This window comes from Agelaius tricolor, unplaced genomic scaffold, assembly GCF_023055355.1.
Source record: "Agelaius tricolor isolate 1412-34295 unplaced genomic scaffold, bAgeTri1.0.p SCAF_99, whole genome shotgun sequence".
NCBI lineage: Eukaryota > Metazoa > Chordata > Aves > Passeriformes > Icteridae > Agelaius > Agelaius tricolor.
Window position 1 is genome coordinate 424,220 of NW_027269359.1, and position 13,210 is coordinate 437,429.

Genomic DNA, 13,210 nt, shown 5'->3' on the forward strand with positions numbered 1-13,210 from the left:
GGTTTTGGGGGGTTTTGGGGTGGTTTATGGGGGGAATATGGGGGTTTTGGGGTCACAGGGCCCGGCCGGGAGCAGCTCCAGGGAGGGCCCGGGGAGATCCCGGATCTGGGGAAAAAATGGACAAAATTGGGGTTAAAAGGGAAATTTGGGGGGTCTGGGGTGGAATCTGGGGGGTTAGAATGAGTTTTGGGGAGATTTGGGGCGGTTTAGGGGAGTTTTGGGGTCTCAGGGCCTGGCCGGGAGCAGCTCCAGGGAGGGCCCGGGGAGATCCCGGATCTGAGGGGAAAAATGGACAAAATTGGGGTTAAAAGTGAAATTTGTGGGCTCAGAGTGAAAACTGAGAGGTCAGAGTGAAATTTAGGGGGGGGTTGAGGGGTTTATGTGGGATTTAGGGTCATTTGAGGGGTTTTGGGGTGGTTTATGGGGGGTTTTGGGGTCTCAGGGCCCGGCCGGGAGCAGCTCCAGGGAGGGGCCTGGGAGATCCCGGATCTGAGGGAAAAATGGACAAAATTGGGGTTAAAATCAGGTTTGGAAGGGAAATTGGGGGTTAAAAGGGAAATTTGGGGGGTCTAGGGTGAAATCTGAGGTGTTAGGATGAGTTTGAAGTGGAATTTGAGGGGTTTTTAAGGGGTTTTGGGGGGTTTGGGGTCACAGGTCCCGGCCGGGAGCAGCTCCAGGGAGGGCCCGGGGAGATCCCGGATCTGGGGCAAAAATGGACAAAATTGGGGTTAAAAGTGAAATTTGGGGGGTCTGGGGTGGAATCTGGGGGGTTAGGATGAGTTTGAAGTGGAATTTGAGGGGTTTTAAAGGAGGTTTGGGGGGGTTTTGGGGCGGTTTAGGGGAGTTTTGGGGTCTCAGGGCCCAGCCGAGAGCAGCTCCAAGGAAATCCCGGGATCTGGGGCAAAAATGGACAAAATTGGGGTTAAAAGTGAAATTTGGGGGGTCTGGGGTGGAATCTGGGGGGTTAGGATGAGATTTGGGGGGGTTTGGGGAGATTTGGGGGAGATTTGGGGCCGTTTAGGGGAGTTTTGGGGTCTCAGGGCCCGGCCGGGAGCAGCTCCAGGGAGGGGCCGGGGAGATCCCAGATCTGAGGGGAAAATGGACAAAATTGGGGTTAAAATCAGGTTTGGAAGGGAAATTGGGGGTTAAAAGTGAAATTTGGGGGATAATTTGGGATATTTTGGGGATATTTTGGGATATTTTGGGGGATATTTTTGCAGTAATTTCAGGGATGGTTTTGGGGATATTTTGGGGTATTTTAGGGGATATTTTAGGGGATATTTTGGGGATATTTTGGCAGTAATTTCAGGGATATTTTGGGGATATTTTGGGGATATTTTGGCAGTAATTTCAGGGATATTTTGGGGATATTTTGGGGATATTTTGGCAGTAATTTCAGGGATATTTTGGGGATATTTTGGGGATATTTCAGGGATATTTTGGGGCATTTCCCAGACCTTCCTGGCGTTGTGGAACACGGCTCTCCTCTGCAGGATCCAGGCCGGGATATTTGGGATATTTTTGGGGATATTTTGGGGATATTTTGGGGATATTTTGGCAGTAATTTCAGGGATATTTTGGGGATATTTTGGGGATATTTTGGGGATATTTTGGGGATATTTCAGGGATATTTTGGGGCATTCTGCAGACCTTCCTGGCGTTGTGGAACACGGCTCTCCTCTGCAGGATCCAGGCCGGGATATTTGGGATATTTTGGGGATATTTTGGCAGTAATTTCAGGGATATTTTGGGGATATTTTGGGGATATTTTGGCAGTAATTTCAGGGATATTTTGGGGATATTTTGGGGATATTTTGGCAGTAATTTCAGGGATATTTTGGGGATATTTTGGGGATATTTTGGCAGTAATTTCAGGGATATTTTGGGGATATTTCAGGGATATTTTGGGGTGTTTTGGGGCATTCTGCAGACCTTCCTGGCGTTGTGGAACACGGCTCTCCTCTGCAGGATCCAGGCCGGGATATTTGGGATATTTTTGGGGATATTTTGGGGATATTTTGGGGATATTTTGGCAGTAATTTCAGGGATATTTTGGGGATATTTTGGCAGTAATTTCAGGGATATTTTGGGGATATTTTGGGGGTGTTTTTGGGGATATTTTGGGGATATTTTGGGGCATTTCCCAGACCTTCCTGGCGTTGTGGAACACGGCTCTCCTCTGCAGGATCCAGGCCGGGCGCTTGAGGCCGTGGGCGCAGGCGGGGAGGGGGGAGCGGCCGGGGGGGGCCCCGGTGACCCCCAGGGCCAGGGACGAGCTCCACTGGGGGTTCAGGGCGTCGATCTGCACCTGTGACGTCAGCAGTGACGTCACCGCGGCACCGTGACGTCACTGGTGACCCGCGGTGTCACACAGACCCCGCCCCCCCCAACCCGCCCTGCCCCTTTAATTGGATCCAATGGGGGTTCAGGGCGTCGATCGGCGCCCGTGACATCATCAGTGACGTCATCAATGGTGTGGTGATGTCATCGGCAACACCCCCAGTGTCACACAGTGCCCCCCACAATGACATCACCACCATCCCTGATGACATCACAGGAGTCCCTGATCCCCATTGGCCCGTCCTCGATGACATCACTGCATCTCTTATGACATCACCACACTCCCCGATGACATCACCACAATCCCCTATGACATCACCGTCCTCTATGATGTCATCACCTCCTCTAGACCATTTCTCCACCCCCCTCTGATGACATCACAGCAGTCCCGGAACCCCATTGGCCCCTCCCCTATGACATCACTGTGTCCCCGTGACATCACTGCACTCCCTGTGACATCATCACCAACCCCTATGACATCATCACCAGCCCCTATGACATCACTGTGTCCCCTATGACGTCACTGCACTCCTGGTGACGTCACAGGAGTCCCTGAATCCCCACTGGCCCAATCCCCTATGACATCACCGTGTCCATTATGACATCACCGCCTCCACTGTGACATCACCACCATCCCCTATGACATCACCACCTCCCCAGTCCCCCATTGGCCCATCCCCTATGACATCACCGTGTCCATTATGACATCACCACGCCCCCTGTGACATCACCACACTCTCTATGACATCACAGGAGTCCCTGAATCCCCATTGGCCCATCCCCTATGACATCACCGCCTCCCCTACCCCCATTTTCCCTGCCCCCCCCATGACATCACCACCCCCACCCTCTATGACATCGCCCCCCACAACGACATCGCCCCGCCCCCCGTGATGACGTCACCGCTGACGTCAGGGGTACCTGGAAGAGGCGCCCGGGGGGGAGGGGCTGCCCCACCAGCACCAGCCCCTGGTTGTAGCTGCTGACCCTGGTGGCCGTGCGGGCCCCGTTGGACAGCAGGATGTTCTTGCCATGGCAGCCCAGGAACGTGGGGGGACCCTGGATTGGGGTGAGAAATGGAGAATTTGGGGTTTTATGGAATTTAAATGGGATTTTGGGGAGTTTAAATGGAATTTTGGGGGGGTTTTATTGGGATTTTGGGGGGGTTTTACTGGGATTTTAAGGGGTTTAAATGGGATTTCTGAAGGAGTTTTGGGGGATTTTGGGGAGAAACTGGGAGGAGCAAAAACGCCCCCAGTGCAACCACAGCCCCTCCCAGTATGACCCAGTATAACCCAGTATAACCCAGTATGACCCAGTATAACCCAGTATAACCCCATTCCAGTTCCTCCCAGTTCCCTCCCAGTCCCATCCCAGTATAACCCAGTATAAACCAGTATAACCAAGTCCCTTCCAGTCCTGCCCAGTCCAACCCAGTCTCCCCCAGTTTCCTCCCAGTATAACCCAGTATAAACCAGTATAAACCAGTATAACCCAGTATAACCCTGTTCCAGTTCCTCCCAGTTCCCTCCCAGTTCCATCCCAGTATAACCCAGTTCCCTTCCAGTATAAACCAGTATAGCCCAGTCCCAGCCCCTCCCAGTTCCCTCCCAGCCCCGCCCCTCCCCCTCTCACCCAATCTCCTCCGTCCCCTCCGGGCGGGGGGAGGGGCTGGGGCTCGCTGGGGGAGGGGCTGGGGGAGGGGCTGGGGGTGGGGGAGGGGCCGTCCCCGGCCCCGCCCGCCCCTCCCCCCGCGCTGACGATGGACACGGCTGTGACGCGCCCGTACAGGTCCAGGGCCACGAACGCGTTCTGTGACGTCACCGGGAGGGGCGGGGCGTCAGAGAGAGAGAGAGAGAGGGGGCGGGGCGTGAGGGCAGATGGCTGTGGAATGACGTCATGGCCCCGCCCATAACAGGAAGTGATGGCAAATATGGGGGTGGGGGGGGAATGATGTCGTGTGGTGTGCCCAGGTGTCCCCAGGTGTGCCCCAAGTGTGTCCCAGGGGTGTCCCAGGTGTGTCCCAGGTGTCCCCAGGTGTGCCCAGGTGTGCCCCAGGTACCCCCAGCTGTGCCCCAGCTGTGTCCAGGTGTGTGTTTGGTGCCCCAGGTGTGCCCCAGGTGTGTCCCAGGTACCCCGTGACGCGCCCGTACAGGTCCAGGTGTGCCCCAGGTACCCCCAGGTGTGTCCCAGGTGTGCGTTTGGTGCCCCAGGTATCCCCAGCTGTGTGTTTGGTGCCTCAGGTGTATCCAGCTGTGCCCAGGTGTGTGTTTGGTGCCCCAGGTGTATCCAGCTGTGCCCAGGTGTGTTTTTGGTGCCCCCAGGTATCCTCAGGTGTATCCAGCTGTGCCCAGGTGTGCGTTTCCCCCCCCCAGGTGTTACCTTGGCCACCCCGGTGGCCGCGGGTCCCATGTCCTGCCCGTCCACCACCAGGTGCAGGGAATCGTCCGGGCCCCGGCGCACGCCCAGCCTGTTCCCCACCTGAGAGACCCAAAACGGCCCCAATTCAACCCAAAATGGCCCCAATTCAACCCAAATCCATCCCAAATCCAACCCAAATCCATCCCCAGCCTGTTCCCCACCTGAGAGACCCAAAATGGCTCAAATTCAACCTAAAATGGGCCAAATCCAACCCAAATCCAACCCAAATCCAACCCAAATCCATCCCCAGCCTGTTCCCCACCTGAGAGACCCAAAACGGCCCAAATTCAACCCAAAATGGCCCAAATTCAACCCAAATTCAACCCAAATCCATCCCAAATCCATCCACAGCCTGTTCCCCACCTGAGAGACCCAAAACGGCCCAAATTCAACCCAAAACGGCCCAAATCCATCCCAAATCCATCCCAAATCCAACCCAAAATAGCCCAAATTTAACCCAAATCCATCCCCAGCCTGTTCCCCACCTGAGACCCAAAACGGCCCAAATTCAACCCAAAATGGCCCAAATCCATCCCAAATCCATCCCCAGCCTGTTCCCCACCTGAGAGACCCAAAACGGCCCAAATTCAACCCAAAATAGCCCAAATTCAACCCAAATCCAACCCAAATCCATCCCAAATCCATCCCCAGCCTGTTCCCCACCTGAGAGACCCAAAACGGCCCCAATTCAACCCAAAACGGCCCAAATTCAACCCAAATCCATCCCCAGCCTGTTCCCCACCTGAGAGACCCAAAACGGCCCCAATTCAACCCAAAATGGCACCAATTTAACCCCAAATAGCCCAAACTTAGCACAAATCCATCCCCCAGTCCATCCCCAGGTGAGCCCAGGTGACCCCAAACCCCCCCAAACCTCCCCCAGGTGACCCCAAACCTCCCCCCAGGTGAGCCCAGGTGACCCCAAATCCCCCCCAGGTGACCCCAAATCCCCCCCAGGTGACCCCAAATCCCCCCCCAGGTGAGCCCAGGTGACCCCAAACCCCCCCAGGTGACCCCAAACCCCATCCAGGTGAGCACTGTCCGTCAGTCTGTCCAGGCTGACGCCGGAGTTGTGCCGCACCTGGTGCCCAGATCAGTGCCCAGGTGACCCCAAACCCCCCCAAACCCACCCAGGTGACCCCAAACCCCATCCAGGTGACCCCAAATCCCATCCAGGTGACCCCAAACCCCCCCAGGTGACCCCAAACCCCATCCAGGTGAGCACTGACCGTCAGTCTGTCCAGGCTGACGCCGTAGTTGTGCCGCACCTGGTGCCCGTTGTGCCGCACCTCAGCCCCCGTGACCGCCCAGGTGGGCGGGGCCGGCAGGTCCAGCAGGGAGGGGGGCAGGGCGGGGGGGCCGGGGGGGGGCAGGGCCGTCAGCCCCACCCTCAGTGACCCCGCCCACCGCTCGTCCAGGGCCTCGATGCGCACCTGGACAGGTGAGACGGGGACAGGTGAGGGTGGTACACGCCTGGGACACGCCTGGGACACGCCTGGGACAGGTGAGGGTGACGGGAGGGCCCTGAATACAGCTGGGGTGGGCGGGGCTTAGCCCTGTGGTGGGCGGGGCTTAGCTCTCAACTGACCTGGGGTGGGCAGGGCTTAGCCCTGGGATGGGCGGGGCACAGGTGAGCCCAGAACTCACCTGGGGGTGTTTCCACCAAGCTGGGAGGGGGCGGGGCTTTCCAAATGAGGGTGTGGCCTATCATCACACCCCGCCCACAATGGCCACACCCATTTTCTTAAAGCAACAGTGCCCTTTTCCTGCCCCAGGGCGTGGCTCCCCAGGTAACCCCGCCCACAATGGCCACAACGATTTCCTTAAAGCGACAGCGCCCTTTGCAATCCTGCCCCAGGGCGTGGCTCCTCAGGTAACCCCGCCCACAATGGCCACACCCATTTTCTTAAAGTGACAGCGCCCTTTTCCAATCCTGCCCCTCCTTTGGGCGTGGCTTCCTCAGGTAACCGCGCCCACAATGGCCACACCCATTTCCTTAAAGCGACAGCGCCCTTTTCCAATTCCGCCCCTCCCTAGGGTGTGGCTCCCCAAGTAGCTCCGCCCACAATGACCACACCCACCCCTTAAAGCGACAGCGCTTTTTTCCTGCCCCAGGGCATGGCTCCCCAGGTAACCCCGCCCATAACAGCCACGCCCACCCCCTTAAAGCGACAGCGCCCTTTTCCCACCTTGCCCCCCCCCCCGGCAGGTGACCACGCCCGTTTGTGGGCGTGGCCCCGCGGCCCCGCCCACCTCGAAGAGCTCTCCCGGGCGCAGGTGGGAGCGGCTGAAGACGAGGCCGTGGCAGTAGCCGGAGACGCGGGCGGCGCCCAGGCCCTCGGCCGCCAGCGCCACGTTCTGGCCACAGCGGCCGTGGAAGCGCTGGCACGGGCCCGGCGCTGCGGGGACACGGGAGCGGTCAGCGGGGTCAGGGGTCAGTGGGATGGTCAGTGGGGTAAGGGATGGTCAGCGTGATAGTCATTGGTCATTGGGTGTGGTCAGTGGTCATTGGTCATTGGTCATTGGGTGTGGTCATTGGCCATTGGTCAGTGGTCATTGGGTGTGGTCATTGGCCATTGGTCATTGGTCAGTGGTCATTGGTCAGTGGTGATTGGCCATTGGTCATTGGTCATTGGGTGTGGTCAGTGGTCATTGGTCATTGGTCATTGGGTGTGGTCAGTGGTCAATGGTCATTGGCCAGCGGTCATTGGTCAGTGGTCATTGGGTGTGGTCAGTAGTCAGTGGGTGTGGTCAGTGGTCATTGGTCATTGGTCAATGATCAGTGGGTGTGGTCATTGGTCATTGGTCAGTGTTTGTGGTCAGTTGTCAGTGGGTGTGGTCAGTGGTCAGTGTGATGGTCATTGATCATTGGTCAATGGTCAATGGTCAGTAGTCAGTGGGTGTGGTCATTGGTCAGTGGTCACTGGTCATTGGTCAGTGGGTGTGGTCAGCAGGTCGGGGATGGTCATGGAGGAGGAGTCATGGGGGAGGCACCTTCCAGTCCCTCCCAGTATAACCCAGTATAAACCAGCATAGCCCAGTACAACCCAGTATAACCCAGTCCCTCCCAATCCCTCCCAGTACCTGGCGAAGGGGGCGGGGCTTTGTCAGGCCCCGCCCCCGGGCTCTGGCTGTTGTCCGTGGGGCCGGAGGCGCCGGTCAGGGACACCTGGACACACTGACCATAGAGATCCACCACGGCGTACACCTCTGGGGACACGGGGACACCTGCGTCACCTCAGGGTCACCTGGGTCACCTCTGTGTCACCTGAGTGTCACCTGAGTGCCATCTGTGTCACCTCAGTGTCACCTGTGTGTCACCTGAGTGCCATCTGTGTCCCCTGAGTGTCACCTGTGTGTCACCACCTTGATGTCCTCCAATCCCCCAATGACCCCCATGCTCTGCATGTCCCTGATGCCCCCAATGTGCCCAACACCCCCAATGTCCCCAGTGTCCCCCGTGTCCCCATTGTCCCCAGTGTACCTGGTGGGAGCCCCGAGCAGGCCACGCCCTGGATGTCCCCATTGTCCCCAACGCCCTGGATGTCCCCCAATGTCCCCATTGTCCCCAGTGTCCCCGTACCTGGTGGCAGCCCCGAGCAGGCCACGCCCTGGCTGTCCCCATTGTCCCCATTGTCCCCAATGTCCCCAGTGTCCCCAATGTCCCCAATGTCCCCATTGTCCCCAATGTCCCCACTGTCCCCAGTGTCCCCACTGTACCTGGTGGCAGCCCCGAGCAGGCCACGCCCTGGCTGTCCCCAATGTCCCCATTGTCCCCATTGTCCCCATTGTCCCCAACACCCCCAGTGTCCCCAATGTCCCCACTGTACCTGGTGGCAGCCCCAAGCAGGCCATGCCCTGGCTGTCCCCATTGTCCCCATTGTCCCCAGTGTCCCCAACACCCTGGCTGTCCCCAATGTCCCCAGTGTCCCCAATGTCCCCAATGTCCCCAATGTCCCCAGTGTCCCCACTGTACCTGGTGGCAGCCCCGAGCAGGCCACGCCCTGGCTGTCCCCAATGTCCCCATTGTCCCCATTGTCCCCAACACCCCCAGTGTCCCCATTGTCCCCAGTGTCCCCACTGTACCTGGTGGCAGCCCCGAGCAGGCCACGCCCTGGTCGGTGCCATCGATGAAGTAGCGCAGGTCCCCTCCCCCCGTGCGCATCATCCCGATCCGCGCCCCCGTGCCCAGCGCGTCCAGGTCACAGCCGTAATTGTTCCGCATGGTGTTCCCGTCCTGCATGATGGCAGTGCCACTGCCATGGGGGACAGGGGGACATTGGGGACATTGGGGACATCATGGGGACACAGCCCTGACACAGCCATGGGGACACAGGGACAGGGACACAGGGACAGGGACACAGGGACACAGGGACACAGGACAGGTCACAGCCGTAATTGTTCCGCATGGTGTTCCCGTCCTGCATGATGGCAGTGCCACTGCCCAGGGGGACGTGGGGACACCGTGGGGACACCGTGGGGACACCGTCACACAGCCCTGACACAGCCATGGGGACAGGGACAGGGACACAGGGACAGACACACAGCCATGGGGACACAGGGACACAGGGACACTGGGGACACGGCCATGGGGACATGAGGGGACACAAGGGGACACCTCCCTGCCCTCCGTGCTGTGGCGCTTGGGGACACACGGGGACCCTTTGGGGACATTGGTGACCCTTTGGGGACACCCAGGACACCCCGGGGTCCCTTGGGGACATCGGTGACCCCTTGGGGACATCAGTGACCCTTTGGGGACACCAAGGACAAGAGGAACAATTAGGGACCCCCAGGTGTTTCAGGTGGCCCTTGGGGACATTGGCATCCCCCAGGTGGCCCCAGGTGTCCCCACCTGAGCATCCAGGTGTCGTAGTCGATGTCCGTCATGGTGTTGGGGAACTCCAGGTCCTCGGGGCGGATGGCGGTGACACCTGCGGGGACACCTCGGTCACCCTGGGGCCCCCTGGCTGTCCCCAATGTCCCCAAGGTCCCTTCGTACCCCCTTGGTGTCACCTCCGTGCTGATCTTGATGTCCCCGATGTCCCCAAATGTCCCCAATGACCCCAATGTCCCCAATGCCTGCAGTGTCCCCAATCCTTCAATGTCCCCAATGTCCCCAATGTTTTTAATGTCTCCAAATGTCCCCAAATCCCCCCAATGTCCCCAAATGTCCCCAGTCTCTGCAATGTCCCCAAATGTCCCCGATGTCCTCAATCCCCCCAATGTCCCCAAAGTTCCCCCAATGTCCCCCAATGTCCCAAATCCCTCAGTGTCCCCAATGTCCCCAATGTCCCCAGATTCTCCAATCCCTCAATGTCCTCAATGTCCCCCATATCCCCAATGTCCCCAATTCTCCAACCACCCAATGTCCCCAATGTCCCCCAATGTCCCCAATCCCTCAATGTCCCCAATGTCCCCAACATCTCCAATGTCCCCAGATTCTCCAATCCCTCAGTGTCCCCAATGTCCCCAAAGTCCCCAATCCCCCCAACATCCCCCAATGTCCCAAATCCCCCAAGGTCCCCAATGTCCCCAGATTCTCCAATCCCCCCAATGTCCCCAAATGTCCCCAAATCCCTCAGTGTCCCCAATGCCCCCAAATGTCCCCAATCCCCCCAATGTCCCCCAGGTGTCCCCTGCTGTCCCCAGTGTCCCCTCACCGGCCTCGATGGACCCCGACCATCGATCCACCATCTTCTGGATGACGATCTCGAACAGCTCCCCGTCCCGCAGGGCCCTGCGCCCCAAAACCGGGAAATCACCCCAAAAATCAGAGCTGGGACACCCCAAAAACGGGGAAATTAACCCAAAAATCACAGCTGGGACACCCCAAAAATGGGACACCCCAAAAATGGGGAAATCACCCCAAAAATGGGGAAATTAACCCAAAAAACAGAGCTGGGAAACCCCAAAAATGGGGAAATCACCCCAAAAATGGGACACCCCAAAAACGGGGAAATCACCCCAAAAATCACAGCTGGGACACCCCAAAAATGGGGAAATTAACCCAAAAATCAGAGCCGGGACACCCCAAAAACGGGACACCCCAAAAACGGGGAAATCACCCCAAAAATGGGGAAATTAACCCAAAAATCACAGCTGGGACACCCCAAAAACGGGACACCCCAGAAACGGGGAAATCACCCCAAAAATGGGGAAATCACCCCAAAAAACAGAGCTGGGAAACCCCAAAAACAGGGAAATCACCCCAAAAAACAGAGCTGGGAAACCCCAAAAATGGGGAAATCACCCCAAAAATGGGACACCCAAAAAATGGGAAAAAGACCAAAAGCCAATGAATTGGTTGGGTTTAGGGTTGGGGGGATTTTAACGGGGTTTTTTTTGGGATTTCACTGATTCTGGGTGGATTTTGGGGATTTTTTTGGGGATTTTTTGGGGATTTTTTCGGGGATTTTTTCGGGGATTTTTTTGGGGATTTTTTCGGGGATTTTTTGGGGATTTTTGGGGTATTTTGGGCCTGCTCACCGGTTGGAGATGACTATGGCGTCGTTGAACTCGGAGCGGCCGTTCTGGCCGGGTTTGGGGGATTTTAACGGGGTTTTTTGGGATTTCACTGTTTCTGGGGGGATTTTTTGGGGATTTTTTCGGGGATTTTTTGGGGATTTTTGGGGTACTTTGGGCCTGCTCACCGGTTGGAGATGACGATGGCGTCATTGAACTCGGAGCGGCAGTTCTGGCCGGGTTTGGGGTATTTTAACAGGGTTTTTTGGGGGATTTTTTTGGGGATTTTTTTGGGGATTTTTTGGGGATTTTTTGGGGATTTTTTGGGGATTTTTTTGGGGATTTTTTTGGGATTTTTGGGCTATTTTGGGCCCGCTCACCGGTTGGAGATGACGATGGCGTCGTTGAACTCGGAGCGGCAGTTCTGGCGCAGCGCCGTGCGGCCGCCGTTGGTGATGACGGCGTTGGCGCCGTGCAGCCGGTGGAAGCGCAGGTCGCTCGGGGACGCGCCCGGGGACGCGCCCTCGGGGCTGCCACCGCCACTGTCACCGTCCGAGCCGTCCCCCAGCACCGATGGCACCTCTGGGGACACGCCGGGGGGCTCGGGGGGTGGCCCTGATGTCCCACAGTGTCCCCAATGTCCCCTGGTGTCCCCATGTCTCCCCAATGTCCTTCAAGATCTTTTGTGGCCCAAAACACCAAATTCCTCCAAGGTCCCCAATGTCCCCAGGGTCCCCAATGTCCTTCAAGATTTTTTTGTGGCCCAAAACATTGAATTCCCCCAATGTCCCCAATCCGCTCAATGTCCCCAAATGACCCAAATAATCCCAATGTCCCCAATCCCCCAATGTCCCCAATGTCACCAAAATGCTTCAATGTCCCCATGACCCCAATGTCCCCAATGTCCCCAATCCCCCCAATGTCCCCATTGCCCCAATCCCCCCAATGTCCCAAATGTCCCCAGTGTCCCCAATCCCCCCAATGTCCCCATTGCCCCAATAACCCCAATATCCCCAAAATGCCTCAATGTCCCCATGACCCCAATCCCCCCAATGTCCCCAATGTCCCCAAGGTGTCACCCACCTCCCTCGTCCACGATGGTGGCCTGTGCCGCCTGCCCGTACAGATCCTGACCCCAATGTCCCCAATGTCCCCAATGCTCCCAGTGTCCCCAGTGTCCCCAGTGTCCCCAATGTCCCCATTACCCCAGTGCCCCCAATGTCCCCAATCCCCCCAATGTCCCCAGTGTCCCCAGGGTGTCACCCACCTCCCTCGTCCACGATGGTGGCCTGTGCCGCCTGCCCGTACAGATCCACCACGGCGTAGACGTTGGGGGGGACGTTCCAGGCCGCGGGCCCTTGGGCGACGCCGTTGACGAAGAAGTGCAGGGTGCCATCGTCCCTGCGCACCACGCCCACCGTGTCCCCCGCCTGTGGGGACAGGGACATGTCCCCAGCTGCCACCGGCACGCCCCCGGTGGCCCCCGGTGGCCCCTGGTGGCCGCGGTGTCCCCACCTTGAGGCGGTCCAGGTTGTGGCCGTACTCGTCCAGCACGGTGGTGCCGTTGTGCATGACCCCGTTACCGGTCATCATCCACGTGCCTGGGGACAGTGGGGACATTGGGGACACTGGAGGGACACTGGGGGGATTGGGGACATTGGGGACATTGGGGACACTGGGACATTGGGGACAGCAGGGACATTGGGGGCATTGGGGGCATTGGGGACAGGGAGATGTTGGAGACATTGAGGATGTTGGGGGAATCAGAGACATTGGAGGGACTGAGGACATTGGGGACATTGGGGACATTGGGGACATTGGGAACATGAGGGGGATTGGGGACATCAGGGACAATTGGGGACACTGGGGGGACATTGGGGACAATTGGGGACATTGGAGGGATCAGGGACATTGGGGACATCGGGAACATCAGGGACAATAGGGGACATTGGGGACATTGGGGACTTCAGGGACATCAGGTTCA

The 13,210-nt window shown here is 57.9% G+C and overlaps 1 protein-coding gene across 5 annotated transcripts in view; it reads right to left on the reverse strand.

Moving 5' to 3' along the window:
* The window catches only part of NEURL4 (neuralized E3 ubiquitin protein ligase 4), a 34,556-nt gene that overhangs the window by 10,249 nt on the left and 11,097 nt on the right, over positions 1–13,210 (reverse strand). For 3 of the 5 annotated variants that reach the window (XM_071419110.1, XM_071419109.1, XM_071419111.1), the window contains exons 10-22: positions 12,742–12,827; positions 12,494–12,656; positions 11,607–11,808; positions 10,425–10,501; positions 9,617–9,695; positions 8,848–9,017; positions 7,846–7,971; positions 7,015–7,160; positions 5,991–6,194; positions 4,723–4,821; positions 3,976–4,152; positions 3,262–3,399; positions 2,150–2,308 (exon numbers count right to left, since the gene is read on the reverse strand). In XM_071419110.1, the coding sequence (XP_071275211.1) occupies positions 2,150–2,308; positions 3,262–3,399; positions 3,976–4,152; positions 4,723–4,821; positions 5,991–6,194; positions 7,015–7,160; positions 7,846–7,971; positions 8,848–9,017; positions 9,617–9,695; positions 10,425–10,501; positions 11,607–11,808; positions 12,494–12,656; positions 12,742–12,827 (1,826 nt within the window). Of the gene's footprint in view, positions 1–14; positions 490–552; positions 702–2,149; positions 2,309–3,261; positions 3,400–3,975; positions 4,153–4,722; positions 4,822–5,990; positions 6,195–7,014; positions 7,161–7,845; positions 7,972–8,847; positions 9,018–9,616; positions 9,696–10,424; positions 10,502–11,606; positions 11,809–12,493; positions 12,657–12,741; positions 12,828–13,210 lie in introns of those variants that run through there. The other 2 variants (XM_071419113.1, XM_071419112.1) reach the window with 2 other exon arrangements.